A 15,271-nucleotide genomic window follows, 5' to 3' on the forward strand; every position below is an offset into this window, starting at 1 on the left:
ACGTACTAACAAAAATAAGGCCCTATTTTTATCCAGAGTACTCATCTAAAATTCTGAAAACCATCAATCCTATTTCAATTTAAAAATATATATATATAATAAAATTCTGAAAAACACTCCTTCTTGAAATGGGGACAACCCTGTTCTGAGGGGCTCAATGTACGGCAGGGGATGCTCCTTCCCATCCTGTTCCGATGATAACTGCTAGAACACTTATCACTTGGGCTGCATTTCCTTACAATCCTATCTCCCTGGCCAGCCTCTGCACTCACCCCCACAGCCAGGGTCCCCCTCTTGTCTTGGAGACCTGCACACTTGGTTGCCATTCATAAAGGCTTGGAGAGGGAAGGAATCCTGCTACCAACTGGCAAGAGCATCTGGCCCATTTCTGCTGACCCAGAATTCTACTGGAACAGTCACTGAGGGGCCGGAGGGCTTCGTGCTGAGCCACTCACTGGTCATAAAAACTAGCATTTCAATTATTAGAAAAATGCAAATCAAAACAACAATGAGGTACCACCGCACACCAGTCAGAATGGCCATCATTTAAAAGTCTACAATTAATAAATGCTGGAGAGGACGTGGAGAAAAGGGAACCCTCTTGCACTATTGGTGGCAATGTAAATTAGTGCAGCCACTATGGAAAACAGTACGGAGGTTCCTTAAACTAAAAACAGAGTTACCATATGATCCTGCAATCCTACTCCTGGGCATATACCCAGACAAAAGTATAATTCGAAAAGATACACGCTATATAAATGTTCATAGCAGCACCATTTACAATAGCCAAGACATGGAAACAACTTAAATGTCCCTCGACAAATGAATGGATAAAGAAGATGTGGTGTATATACATACATATATGTACATATACACATGTATATATACATACACATACATATGTATATACACAGAATATTAGTCAACCATTAAAAAGAATGAAATAATGCCATTTGCAGCAAACATGGGTGGAACTAGAGATTATCATACTAAGTGAAGTAAGTAGACAGAGAAAGACAAATACCATATGATATCACTTACATGTGGAATCTAAAATACGACCCAAATGAACATACCTACGAATCAAAAACAGTCTCACAGATATAGAGAACAGACTTGTGGTTGCCAAGGGGGAGGGGTGGGGGAGGGAAGGATTGGGAGTTTGGGATTAGCAGATGCAAACTGTTATATATAGGATGGATAAACAACAAGGTCCTACTGTACAGCACAGGGCACTATACTCAATGTCCTGTGATAAACCATAATGGAAAAGAATATGAGAAAGAGTATATATGTATAACTGAGTCACTTTGCTGACAAGCAGAAATTAAACACAACATTGTAAATCAACTATACTTCAATAAAATATTTTCTAAAAACTAGCATTTCTGTGGTCTCTATGGGGCTAAGAGTGGATGCTGACCTTTCACAGAAACCTGGAGGCTTCAGTACTCATGGTACCTGGTGGTCCTCCGCAGAGCACCCCGAGAACAGAAGACAACCGTGCAAAGGTGACACAAGAGTTCACCGTGCACTTTCTGGTGCCCACGTAACCCCGTCTCTAAAGTGATGGCCAAGAGATGAAACCAGAGAAGAGTGCTCCGTGTAAGCCTCGCTAACTTAGGCCCATCTCCCTTGTGCTGCTCCAAGTACTCCGGCCTTCGCCTCAGGACCCACTGGCAGGAACAGACCCTGCCATTCAAGTTGCAGGGGTGGTGGTTGTGATGGTGTAAAACGCACATCTCCTAGGAAGTGAGAAGAGCCCCCACGGGCCTAAATGGGGGGTCTAAAGTTCCAGCACACTGTGCTTCACTCTGATCATGTGCAATATGCACTCAAGACTACTTCTCCTTCAAAGTAGTTATCAGAACTGTCACTAAATACTGATTTGGAGAATTACCAAGTCAATGTGTCTCGCCGTTTAGACCGTGACGCCATGCATGCAAAGGCTGTGTCCTCTTTGGTCGCTGCCTCACCCTCAGTGCCCAGCACCATGCCCGTCAATTCAGAGGTACTCGTAAGTAGTTGCTGAATGAACCTTCGGCCTAGGTACCCTCTTTCTACAGATGGAGGGTCAGATGTGTAGCCTCACACTCACAAGTAGGATGCTCTTAAGTCAGGAAAAAGCTTTCAGACGGGTTAAGAGCATGCTACTTGCCAGGAGGAATCACTCGTGCATTCATTCAACAAACATCAGAGCGCCAAGCCACACAATAGACACTAGGTGTAGGGCAGTGAGTAAAAGAGGCAAAGTCCCTGCCCTTAGGTCAGATTGTGAGAACTGAACAGAGCAGTGGGGGAGAGGGACAAAGTGTCTGTGGGAGGCATTCTAGTTTACACAGAGGTCAGGAAAGCCTTCTCCATGAAGGTGATAGGTAAGCAAAGCCCAGAACCCTGTGAGGGAGCCAGCCGTGCTGAGGAAGACAGACCAGTATATGGGGGAAAATGATAAAAAGTGCAGGCTGGCATGGGAGGGGGCCAGAGGCAGACCCTGTAAGGCCTCCTAAGCTCCTGGCTTTTGGTCTGGGTGGCAGTGGGAGTCACTGGAGCACTTTGAGCACAAGTGATAAGGTCAGAGTGAGGTTTAACAGAATAGGATCACACTGGCTAATGTGCTGGGAACACACTGGTGGGGAAGAGGCTGGAGCAAGAGCCAGAGCAGAGAGACTCATCAGACACAACCGCGATAATCCAGGGAGGAGGTGATGGGAGATGAGATCAGGACGGCAGTTATCGAGGTGGCAAAGAAGAGAACAGATTCTTGGATCCATCTTGAAAGCAGAGCTCAAAGGCAGAGATTCTGACACAGCATCTAAACAGAAACATTTCCCACCCAGTCACCTAAATCTTTGCTCTGATCCCAAGAAAACAAACAGTCTCTTCTTTTGGAAGGTTCTGATTTCTTCATTTGCCCTCCACCCTGAAAGACACAAGACCATCTTCTCCCATCGCCACACTGCTTAATGATCAACCCACCTCCCACCAGTAGAGCCTTCTTCCCAGAATGAATCCAGGCCCGTGGGACCTGAAGAGGGAGGGGAAAAAGAAAGTTACTTCCAAACTGGGGATAAACAAGGCAGACTATTAACCAACCAGCCAGCTGGGGGCATTTAGTTCGGATTCGGTTTAAAGTGAACCCACTGCACTCCTCCCCTTAAAAAAAAATTCTCCCCATAAAAACAAAAAAAACTATTCCTCATCATAGCCTCTGACATCCTAGTCAGAGAGTGATTTTTAAGGACTATTTCTGAAGTACACCAGTGAAAAGTTGTCTTGCGTTGCTTTGTAAAATCTTAGCATGGGGAAATATTCTATAATTAAGGCAATTTTAACAATAGTAGATAATAATTTGACTATAAATTGTAAGGAATGCTATGACTGCTTATTCTGGCACCATAGAAGCAGGACTTTCTGTGAAGTGACTGCCAAGAAAAATGATACTCCCACTCAGGCTGGACCATTGCAAGTAGTAACTGTTAACCACATGCTTCACACTGCAGTTTGCAAGGACACAGTTCTTTGTTTTCATCTCTAACCAAACACCAGACTGAAAACTCAACGGAGACAAGCCCGGGTGGTGGAATAGAAACAATAACTGAAGGGAAAAACTTTTTTCTGTGGCTTGATGCTTGCTGGGATGCCGACGTCAAGGGTTTGGAGAACTAAGGAAACCTCTGCAGTCCAAAAGAAACCACTTCCCAGTCTGCTCCTGTAGACAGAAGCCCAACATCAAGAAAGAAGCCAGGCTTAAAGAGGCTTGCGAAAGCCAACGGACAAAGTAGCTGGGAGGAGAAAGGACTGGCATGAAAAGATGGCTGGGATGAAGGGGGGGACCAGGTGACCTTGAGCTAGACTAGACAAAGACTGGCAACCCTGCCTGGGGCCCAACCTGAACTGCCTGGGGAAGGGGAGGGATGCGAACACCTGGCTGAGAGTCTAAAGCAAGGAACAGGAGCAAAGGCTATTTTTTCTAGAAGCACCTCTGCAGGTACAGAGGAGTTCCTGTTAATGTCTGGAACAGACAATGTAAGAAGCAGCAACCATTTGTCTACCAGGATTAAAACAAACCACATGAAATACTGAGCTCCCACCTCTGAGCAAGCTGAGAAACAACACTACATTCGAAGTAAAAAAAAAAAAAAAAAAACAAAGGGAAAAAAAAAGATTCTTTCTCACTTAGGCATCTAGGACTAAACGTACTAGAAATTTTAAAATAAATAGCTAAAAATAAGTTAATTGAATTAAAAGGGATGGATGAATAGAAATATTCATTCCCAGAATGAATACAAAAGTCACAAATCATGCCTGAACTTCTTTGTGAACCACAAACATTTCTCTAACACCTACCATGTGCTGGGCACTGTGATAAAAGCTGGAGCTACATGGCCGTGACCGGGCAGCAACAGCTTCTTTTCCTTTAAAGGTTCCAACAGCCACCTCATCAGAGACAACGACCCTCAAATGTGTCCTCATTCTTTTTTTTTTTTTTTTTTCGGTACACGGGCCTCTCACTGTTGCGGCCTCTCCCGTTGCGGAGCACAGGCTCCGGACACACAGGCTCAGCGGCCGTGGCTCACAGGCCCAGCCGCTCCGCGGCATGCGGGATCTTCCCAGACCGGGGCATGAACCCGTGTCCCCTGCATCGGCAGGCGGACTCTCAACCACTGTGCCACCAGGGAAGCCCCTGTCCTCATTCTTAATACAGTACTCCCGTCCTTAACTTCTAGTGTTTCTTTAAATATGATTATCCATTTACTTAGTTTGGTAAATGTATAAAAGGGAAACCAATGTTCACATATTCACCTGTCACCTCTAACTCAAAACCAACTCTTGCCTTCAGTGACTTCAGGTCAGCATGTCAGTTTCCCAAGCTGAGCACAGCAGGTGGTAACAGCAGTAGGAGCAAAATCGGACATTCTAGGGGGATTAGAAGACAAGGTGCAGAGGAACAAAATCACCAACCAAAAGCTCTGAAGTGAGTAAACCACTGAATTAATAATACTCAGTGGTATTAATATTAAAATACTTTTTTTTTTCCAGAAAAGGACAAAGTGACACACAGAATTGACTCCTTATTGACCCAGCACTGTTGGGAAACTAGGTGCTCTAAAAAGATAATGTGCTTTCAAGAGCAATTTTTGTATTTCTTAGATGTCTACTCTTTCTAAAACATACTTTCTGGGAGTTCCCCGGTGGTCCAGTGGTTCAGACTTGGCACTTTCACTGCTGAGGGCCCAGGTTCAACCCCTGGTGGGGGAACTAAGATCCCACAAGCCACGTGGTGCAGCAAAAGAAAAAAAAAAAACCTTCGGAACTTTTAAATCAGAATATACAATTATTTAATACTGCCCTGAGGGACTTCCCTGGAGGTCCAGTGGTTGCCTGCCTCCAAACCCATCCCTTCCTCTGATGGGTCCACAACCCAACCAGCACTACTTGCTACTCCTAATCAGGTAAGGAGTAGCAAGTAGTGCTGGGAAGCCGGGTAACCTAAACTTTTTATCTTCCCACATTTAAACCCTATCTACCTAATTTGAATGTTCGTGCCTCAAAAAAGCTTGATTTTGGTTTTAGACGGACTCTTTGAATCCCCAGCACCTAGCATTCTGCTCTTGATAGAAGAGCTATTCAGTCAATGATTGCGGATGATAAATTTCTGAAGGTCTTTTCTCCAAGTAGAATGCATGGGCTTTATGACAGCTGTTTCCATCATTTAGCTTTTCTGCTTACTTCCACATTCCCAGCTGTGTTCTGGATGGTTGTGCCGGCCAGAAGCCTAGGGATTTACTGTACTTCTATTTCTTGATAAGATACTTGAAGAGAATAAACACATGGCAAAGAGGACATTAAAGTAAGGGATAAAGAGATTTTTTTTATTTTACCAATAAAGAGAGGGGAAGAAGTATCATCTAGCACACTGACAATCAATAAACAACAGCAAGGCTGGATTCCTGTCTAATTCTCTCCAAAGTACTCTCAACGTCCTAGTCTTATTTCTCCACCCTCAGCAAAGCATCACTGGTTATGGCATATACTTGCGTCGTGATTAAAAAATATTTTTCCCAAGTTTAACAGATGTTCCTGGACTTCCCTGGTGGCGCAGTGGTTAAGAATCCTCCTGCCAATGCAGGGGACACGGGTCTGAGCCCTGGTCCGGGAAGATCCCACATGCTGCGGACCAACTAAGCCCATGCGCCACACCACAACTACTGAGCCTGCACTCTAGAGCCCACGAGCCACAACTACTGAAGCCCACGTGCCTAGAGCCCGTGCTCCGCAACAAGAGAAGCCACTGCAATGAGAAGACCGCACCCCGCAACTGAAGAGTAGCCCCCGCTCGCCGCAACTAGAGAAAGCCCGCGTGCAGCAACGAAGACCTAACACAGCCAAAAATAAATAAATAAAATTTTAAAATAAATAAATAAATAAACCAGACGTTCCTCTTAAATCCAAGTTAGCCAAAATTGAAACAAGCATGCACTGGGTCTAAATCAAAGCTCTCTTCTGAGATAACACTTTGTGATGAATTTCATTGGAAAATTCAGAATCACAGAATCTCAGAGATGGAAGGGAACTCACAGATCATCTAGGGCACTGGTTCTCAACCATGGCCCCTCATTAGAGCCACTGAGGAGCTTTTAAAAAGTTACCAAGACCTACCCCCAGTGCCAGAAAGTATGATTTAATTGGTCTGGGGTGATGCCCAGGCACTAGTGGATTTTAAAAGCTATCCAAGGACTTTCCTGGTGGCACAGTGGTTAAGAATCCGCCTGCCAATGCAGGGGACACGGGTTCGATCCCTGTTCCGGGAAGATCCCACGTGCCGCAAAACAACTAAGCCCATGCACCACAACTACTGAAGCCCATGTGCCTAGAGCCCGTGCTCCGCAACAAGAGAAGCCACCGCAATGAGAAGCCCGTGCACCGCAATGAAGAATAACTCCCGCTCCAGCTTCCCTGGTGGTGCAGTGGTTGGGAGCCCGCCTGCCGATGCAGGGGACACGGGTTCGTGCCCCAGTCCGGGAAGATCCCACATGCCGCGAAGTGGCTGGGCCCGTGGGCCATGGCCGCTGAGCCTGTGCTCCGCAACGGGAGAGGCCACAACAATGAGAGGCGCGCGTACCGCAAAAAAAAAAAAAAAAAAAAGCACCCGCTCACCTCAACTAAGCCCACACGCAGCAACGAAGACCCAACACAGCCATAAATAATAAATAAATATTTTTTAAAAGCTCTCCAGATGCTTTAAAGCGTTGCCAGGGTTGAGAATCACTGATGTAATAGAGTATTCTAACAACCCCACTCCCATTTTTCAAATTGAGGAGGAAGAACCTCACCAAAGGTACCAGACAACTGATTTGTCAGAGATAGGCTAGAACTGCTCTTTTCAAGAAACCATGGCCTTTCCATGTAAACTACTCCACCTAGAACAGTGGGGTCTCTTCCCTCTCCCCCAACCCTTCCTCCACTATTTCCTCTTTTCAATAAACCAATGTCCTCACCTATCCCAAAGTAAATGCATTTTCTGAATATACTCGTCTTGGAATCCCATTGCATAATTCTTGACAATCTAAACTATGTCTGTTTCCCTGTATCCACCCACTTGCTTCTTTCAAAGAACTCTGGGAGGTTAATCAGGCATGGCTGCCCCTTAAAGAAGCCATATTGCTTTTCCTCTAAGAGGCTGAACTCAGCCCACCCTTTTCACCATTATCATCACATGGGCCCTTTTTCAAATCCCTGGCAAGACTCACCTCTGATTCTCTTTCAGCTCACTTAATTTCTAGTTTGTACCTGCCCTGCCATACCTCGTGGACTTCCCTCTTTTGCTGGCTTAAACTTTCCATTTTGTGAAAGATGCCTTTTTCCCTGAAGCACCTCTTTCACTCTGCCAGTTAGTCATGCCGGGTTCTTTTTTTCTTCCCCCAAGCAGCTGGTCTTTTTGATGTCTGGCACACATTTATCTGGGCTTCCAATAAGATGTTTTTACATAGTTTCCAGGCTTCCTGGAGGTTATTGACTTTTTTTTTAACTCTTCCATTCAATTTTTTTCCTAATTTCTAACATTTGTTAGAGTTTCTTTTTCAAAAGTTGAATACCTGGTTGATGGATCTCTTTGATTTTTCTCTCCCACCAGATTGCTGAATTAAATGCATCAGAACTTAAATATATTTCAAATTACCTCCAAGATGGAATCGCTTCATGAATTTTCTGCACTTTCATGTTCTCTATAGTAAGCAACAGATGTTTAGCCAAGTGGAATTGAAAATGCTAGTTTTTACCTGTTCGTATTTTAGTGTGTCTGCTTTTTCTTTTTTTGGGGGGGCACACCCACACGGCTTGTGGGTTTTTAGTTCCCCGACCAGGGCCTAGGAGGTGAAAGCGCGGAGCCCTAACTACTGGACCGCCAGGGAATTCCCCACTTATATAAAATATTGATATCCTTAAGCCTGTGTTCTTCACCTTGGTAAAGACAACAAATTTAAGATTTTATTTTTTAAAGGTAATTGACGTACATCAGACAGCTCTATATGCTGAATCTAAGGTGTTACATTACCCTTCTCCATTTGTTCTAAATTGCCTAATCACAAGTCTCAATTGTTTGTTTCTTAAAGAAGTATATCTCAAGGCAGAAAGAAAAACAGAATTCCAAATCCTTCTGAGAAATTCCTATGACACTCGGTTATTAATGAAGTGGTGAAGATGAGTACGCTCCCAAAAGAATAAAAACATTCTCCAAGTTATAACAACATTTCTAGGAGACTTACTCTAAATTTATTTCACTTCAGAATGTTTAGACCCAAAAGCTTCCCAGGAGAGCAAGAGACCATGGGATGATGATCTATCACCAAGGCAGTATAGTCCCATGATGGCACCGGTGTCCTGCCAGACAAGGCGATACAATTATCTATGTCATCCCCCTACCTGTTTAACAAATACTGCACCACACTCGCACACCTGGTACCATCCGGCACACAAAATGCCAGGAGCTGCCATCTGTCCTCAGGTTACTTACAGTTGAGGCAAGAAGACACACATGTGCCTGCACACACGATGAACTAGGAAACAAGACAGTTGTGTCCAAAGACCATGGATCTGATTCAAGCAAGCAGGGGATTCAGAGGAAGAAGGCACATAACCCTGAGGAGTTCAGGAGTGACTCAGTGAAACTATCATTTGAGATACTTGGAACCAGGGAAGCTCAAAGCAGAGGAATGACTCCATTCAATGCACTGCTGAATGCAAAGGAAGCTGGCGATATTTAGGATGGAATAGGGGTGTAACAGACAAGAGTCAGTTAAGAACTATTTAAAACAGCCTCCCAGCAGCTCTCCCTGCCTTCCCCTTGCCTCACCAACCCTGAACTCTGCTGTGCCACTAGTTACCTTCCTGAAACAGCCCGACTAAGGAAGTTCCCCTCCTCAGAAGCTATCGCGGGCTCCCCATGACCCAGGAAATACAATTTACAGTCCTTCTACTGTTAACATTAGATTGTCTCTGTCCGGGTACACCACTTTGCCTGCAAAGGACATGACTGGATCTCTCTACTAGAGCATCAGCAGAGTGCTGTGATGATGGTCTTTTACTAGTTAGTTGCTGGTCCTCTCATAGCTTATGTTTCTAAGACCAGCTCCCTATGGGAGTTGGGAAGGTACTTTCTTATTATCTGTACAACACAGCATAGACTATACTTTGGGTCAGATAAGACCTAGGGTTCAAATCCCACCTTCAACATTAACTAGCTGTAAGACTGCGAATAGATTTCTAAACCCCTTTGAATCTGTTTGTCTGTAAAATGGGGATGATGAAGATAATCATCATTCTGATTTTATATGGTTGCTGTGGACTTTAAGTAAGACAATCTTTTTATTTTTTTTTTTTTTCTTTTTGCGGTATGCGGGCCTCTCACTGTTGTGGCCTCCCCCGCTGCGGAGCACAGGCTCCGGACGCGCAGGCCCAGCGGCCATGGCTCACGGGCCCAGCCGCTCCGCGGCATATGGGATCCTCCCAGACCGGGGCACGAACCCATATCCCCTGCATCGGCAGGCGGACTCTCAACCACTGCGCCACCAGGGAGGCCCGTGAGACAATCTTGTTTAGGACCAGGCCCAGGGAAAGCACTTAATAGCCACTAGCTCTTTTCATCTTTTCATTGAAGCCAAAATGCATTTTTGGTGAACATATATGGCAACCACCTCAGGGCTAAAATAGATATTACTGGGGAGCCACAGACCCCTTCCCAACCGACTTAGATGAACACTGATGTTTCCTTTGTTGAGACAACAACAAAAAAAAACCCTTCCTTCTTCATTCCTCAGTCTACTCTCCAGCTAATCCTGAAATTGCACGCAACCCAATGTGAGTCCAACAAAAAAAGGAAAATAGTAATTACGCTGAATCAAACATTTTATATTTGTATGTTCTAACTAGAGATTGAGCTGCAAAAGCCAGAATTTTTACCAAGTTCTTTTTTGAGCATGTCCAGGAGATAGTCCCTGTACTACTTGGGACAATTTCTATACTAACAGGTGAGAAAAATCACAAGTTCTCTGCAAAATCCAACCCATCTACTTAAAGTAGGTAAGAGGGGATACAATTCTTGAAGACATAGGCTGTGTGTCTTACATGGACTAATCAATGCAGTATCAGAAAGTATTCCTACTTCTCCAGCACACGTTTTCCATGTAATCCTAACATAGCTTATGTGATTCCCTCAGAGGTACACATATGAGCATGTGTGCACACTCACAGGTGCACTGGTCATGAGCGTAAATGGGAACAGGAAAATTAAAACTCCCAAATCACACCTGTGATGCAAAGTTCTCCTTGGTATCTATCATTCAATGTCACTGTGGAAGGGACCTTTGGCAAGGTGAAGTAGGTTTCTAACCAACTGCCTTACTCTTCAAGACAATTTCAAGCAAAGATCAGATTAGTAATAAATGCCAATTGTTGCATATCCTTTATCCTGTCCTTATGGAGGGAGGTGCAATGTGAATGGTAAGATTTTACAATTTCTTGTCATAAATACATGTTTTTTTTACTATTGAACTACCATTAGTAAGTTAATACCCTAGTCCCAAATCTCTTCTCCCTTGAACTCCCCGGGTACGCCTTTCTCCTCATCTGTACCACTCATATGGTCCTTATCACACACCATGTTGTATTCCAGTCGTGTGTGTGCAAGGCTTATCTCCCTATTACCTGGGAAGGTCCTGGTGGCAGAGGCCCTCCCATCCTTCTTGCTGCCCCCATGATGCTGAGCACAGAATATCGCACACAGTAGGTGCTCCAAAAGATATGCCCATTGAAAGCTGAACAAAAACCCATCCTTTGTGTTAAAGATCCCTTTTGATCATGGCATCTGGGCTACCCATTATGTGGTTAAGTTCAGGGGTCAAGTGGATAGGCAATGCAGGACCTAGGTCGGAGCCCTGTTATCGTGCTGTACTCCCTGACACCCTTGTGAGCACATCAAATTATCTTAATTATGATCTAAAAAGACTGAGAGTCCTTAAGAACGTGGAGCATTCTCAAAGCCTCTTCAAACCTCTAGAAGGCAAGTGCAAGGCCATCAAGAATCAAACCTTAAACTTGGGGCTAGGCACCCAGACACTGTGACCCTTTGCCTGGAAAACAATCCTGGACTTTTTGCACTTAAGAAAACATACGCACACACCCCCAACCAAGGAAAGTGCCCGGCAATTAATTCATTCAAGTCGCTACACTGACTATGCTCTCCCAAATGACCAAAATTATCTGAGTGGAGCCCAGGGAAGACAATGACAATGTATGCATCTGGAGAGGCCAGGGTGATGGTAAAGATTACCCCATTTCTATACTGGCCGTCTAAAGGTATTTACTTGGGTCTGTCTGTGTTGTGACAGTGTCCTAGACTCAAATGAATGCCTCTAACACTCCACATTTTTGAGCCATTCAGTCATGCATTTTTGTTATTGTTGAAAGTGGTGCGAAATTGCACTGCATGAGCTAAAGTCCTTGGTGGTCTTCCAAGGATTCCAGCTAAAAAGGCACTTCCTTTGTTCCTCGGGAGAATGCAGTCCAGTAGGTCATTCAAAAGGGGAAATAAAAGCAGCAGCCCTGGGAGGGAGATGAAGGACAAGACAAAAAGAATAAAATGTTTTGGGTGTGAGCACATTAGCTTCCATTTCCTGCTGCTGGTCACTAATAACGCTCTTATCTTTAGGGGGAATATGTCCAGAGAAATATTTATGCAAAAACATTCCTCAGGTGTTTTCTGGGGACCATGACTATCAAAGGGAACACCTAGCACTATCTTTGGGCACCCTTCAAACTTCCTTTTTCATGAGATGCTGGCGGGGGAAGATGTCCTGCCCTTGCAAGCCTGCACAGAACAAAGTTGGAGAAAGTGGGGAGGGCAATTTCACAGCCCACTCCCCGAACACCTCCAGTCCACCTCAAAGGCACATATTGTTTTGCATGAGCAGAAGATGAAAACTTGTCACGTTCCCATTAAGTGCATCGTTGCATCTATCCCTTCAAAATGTGCGAATGACAACTGTAACCTTCACGCCAATCATCTCCGCTGGGCCCCGGGCCCAAACCGTGCAGGGCACAAAGACCCCAGGTCTGACCTGTGGAGCCCTCAAGCTTCAGTGGCTACTGGCTCAACTTTACTTTTTCGAGCGGGGCGGAAGGGAGAGGGAAAAGAAAGAGGGCTTCTTAGGGCTCTACAGCCAATAAAATCGTGCCGCTGTGAAGACAGACGTGAGCTCCCCAAAAGACAAGCAGCTCAAGGACAAACAGTCTCTAATCAGTAACGTGCGAGTTACTTGATAACTCCCAAGGTGCGTGGGGTCCTAGGCTGCTCCAACCATTTCTTAGGTTCTATTTCTAGATGGATGCCGGTCACACTCGAAAAGTGCCCAGCAACTTCCCTCAATTACCTTTGTAATTTTTATGTAATTGATGACTGCACTTAATCTCCAAGGTTATTAATAGCCCTTCCCAAAAAATGACCCCCAAGTCTTCCTAAGCCTTTGGAAGCGCCTGGTTGAAATTACACTATTTCCTTTGCTGGCTGCTGGCCCCCTGCCCGCCCCACCCGGGTGACCAACACCGCGAGGCAAAGGCGCGCTCTGCTCACTTCCATGAAAGGTTCGGAATGGAGGCTTGGCCCCCGGGGCTCTAATCGCTCACTTCTCCGTTAGGTTAAGCTGGCCATCAGCCAGCTAGATTCGTGGTTCTTTCCGAGCCCTCGGGGCGAAGAGGCTACCTGCGGGGCCGCTGGCCCCAGCGCGGCCCGCGGGACTGCGCGCAACAGTTGGCCTCTGCGAATGAGTGCCACCCAGAGGGGATCGGCCCGGCCACCTCCGCCAGCCTGGCGAGGAGGGGCGAAGGGCACCCGCCGCAAAGCTGCCTCCCCAGCGCTCCAAGAAGGGCTTTCACAAACACCCCACGCACCCCCAGCGCCGAAACCCGGTGAACTTTTTCACAGGCTAAGCGGGCTCTATTTGCATAACCATCTCCAAACTGAGGTTCAAGCTTCCAGTAATCAGTCCTTTCAAAGGTTTGTAATTTAAAGTACAATTAACCCTTAAAATGAGGTGAGAAAAAAAGAAAAGGGGGGAAAATACCCTTCTCGTCCAACACGTTCCGGAAAGCAGGAGAGTCCCCAAAACTCAGGGTTTGGAGGAGTGGAGAGTCGTTTGCTTTTTAAAGGCCACTTCTAAAGCCGCTGTAGCTACTAAAACTCCTAATCCGTGTCAGCGGTGGAAGAGAGGCGGGGAGTCGGTTTTTAAAGAACATCAATGAAACATCACGTTCCACGTTTTGCGCCCCCCGGAACCTGGCAACCTCCACCCTACCCGACCTCTCGTCACCCACACAACAAAGCGGGGAGCCCAGTAAGGAGTTCAACCCGGAAAAGGCGAGGGAGCCGGTGACACGCACTTTGCGGGCCAGAGTCCTCTGGGGCTTCCTGGGACCAGGGAGACCGCGGGAGGCGGGGGAGAAGGAAGCAGAGCGCGGGAGTGCCGCCGGGTAACTCGGGGGCGCCCCTCCGCCTGCTGCGCACCCGGGGCCCCCGCGTCCGCAGGGAACGCTCTGCGTCGGGGCTCGCTCTGGCGCGCCTGCCCATTTCTCCGTCTCTGCTACCTGCGTCCGGCGCGGGGGGCGGCGGGGCGAGGGGGCTTCTGCGGCCCCTTCTCCAGTCTCTGCGCTCGCCTCCCGGGGGCTCCCACCTACCGTTGATCTCGTGCGTGGGGGCATCGTTCTTGTCGAAGCCTTTGGACACGTAGAGACGTCGCACTTCCGAGCAACTTTTCGACTTGAGCTCGGCAGCCAGCAGCGCGGCGCTGATCGCGGCCAGGGTGCAGAGCAGCGCGGGCAAGACGAACCGTGCCATGGTGCCGGCCGGGGCGGATGCGCTCCCACCTTCGGGGCGGGACGGAAAGTGGCGGGCGGGCGCGGAGTCGGGGGCTCGCGAGCGGAGTCTGAGGGCGAGGGGAGTTGGAGGAGTTGGAGGAGGAGGAGGAAAGCAGGAGGAGGAGACGCGGGGCGAAAAGTGGAGCTGGGCCTCGCGCGTCAGGCAACGGTCCCCGGTGCCAGGCGCCCAGCCCGAGGAGGAGGGCGTGGAGGCGGTGCGCGGCCCAGGGGAGCGGAGGCGCGGGCCGGTGACCTCCCGGCTCCGCGGGGGCAGCAATCGGGGCGGGCTGACCGGAGGCGGGACAGGGGCGCGGGGAAGGAGAGGAAGGTGGCAGGCGCCGCGGGGGCCGAGGAGGGCGTGAGGGGCGGCGGCGGGCGCTCGCGGCGCGCGGCTCGGGCTGCCCGGCGCTGGTCCGCCCTGCTAGCTCGACTCGGCTCGGCTCGCTCTGCCCTCGGCCGCACGGCTGTGCCCTCTTCAGCTCTGCCGCTGATTGACTGGCCGGCGTGCGCGGCGACGCTCGACAAACTTGGCCCAGCGGGCGGCACTCAGGGGGAGGGGGCGGGCGGCGGGGGGGCCGGAGACAGGCGGGAGCAAGCAGGGCCGGGACGGGAGAAAACCTGGAAGCGGGGTTGGATCCGGAGCGTCCAAATCCACTTCCTAGGGGGCCCGCACCGGGCGCGCGACGCTCCCTCGCGCGACACGCCCTCGCGCGACACGCCCCGCGGGACTCCTCCCTCCTTCCCTCCTCCCGGGAGGCGGGGAGCCTGCCCGCCGCCCCCCACCCGGGGAGGACAGGCTGACTTCTCCGGGGTGAAGGGCCCAAGTCCCAGGGGACCGAGAGGCTGGGGACTTGAAACCTACGTC

At 48.1% G+C, this 15,271-nt stretch overlaps 1 protein-coding gene across 2 annotated transcripts in view; it reads right to left on the reverse strand.

Moving 5' to 3' along the window:
* The window catches only part of GPC4 (glypican 4), a 110,023-nt gene extending 95,532 nt beyond the window's left edge, over window positions 1–14,491 (reverse strand). For both annotated transcript variants that reach the window (XM_082610705.1, XM_082610704.1), the window contains exon 1: window positions 14,227–14,491. In XM_082610705.1, the coding sequence (XP_082466831.1) occupies window positions 14,227–14,386 (160 nt within the window). In that variant the 5' untranslated portion in view covers window positions 14,387–14,491. The remainder of the gene's footprint in view (window positions 1–14,226) is intronic.
* Window positions 14,492–15,271: the final 780 nt, after the last annotated feature.

The sequence above is a fragment of the Mesoplodon mirus genome, assembly GCF_964341445.2.
Source record: "Mesoplodon mirus genome assembly, chromosome: X".
In the NCBI taxonomy this organism is placed as follows: Eukaryota; Metazoa; Chordata; class Mammalia; order Artiodactyla; family Ziphiidae; genus Mesoplodon; species Mesoplodon mirus.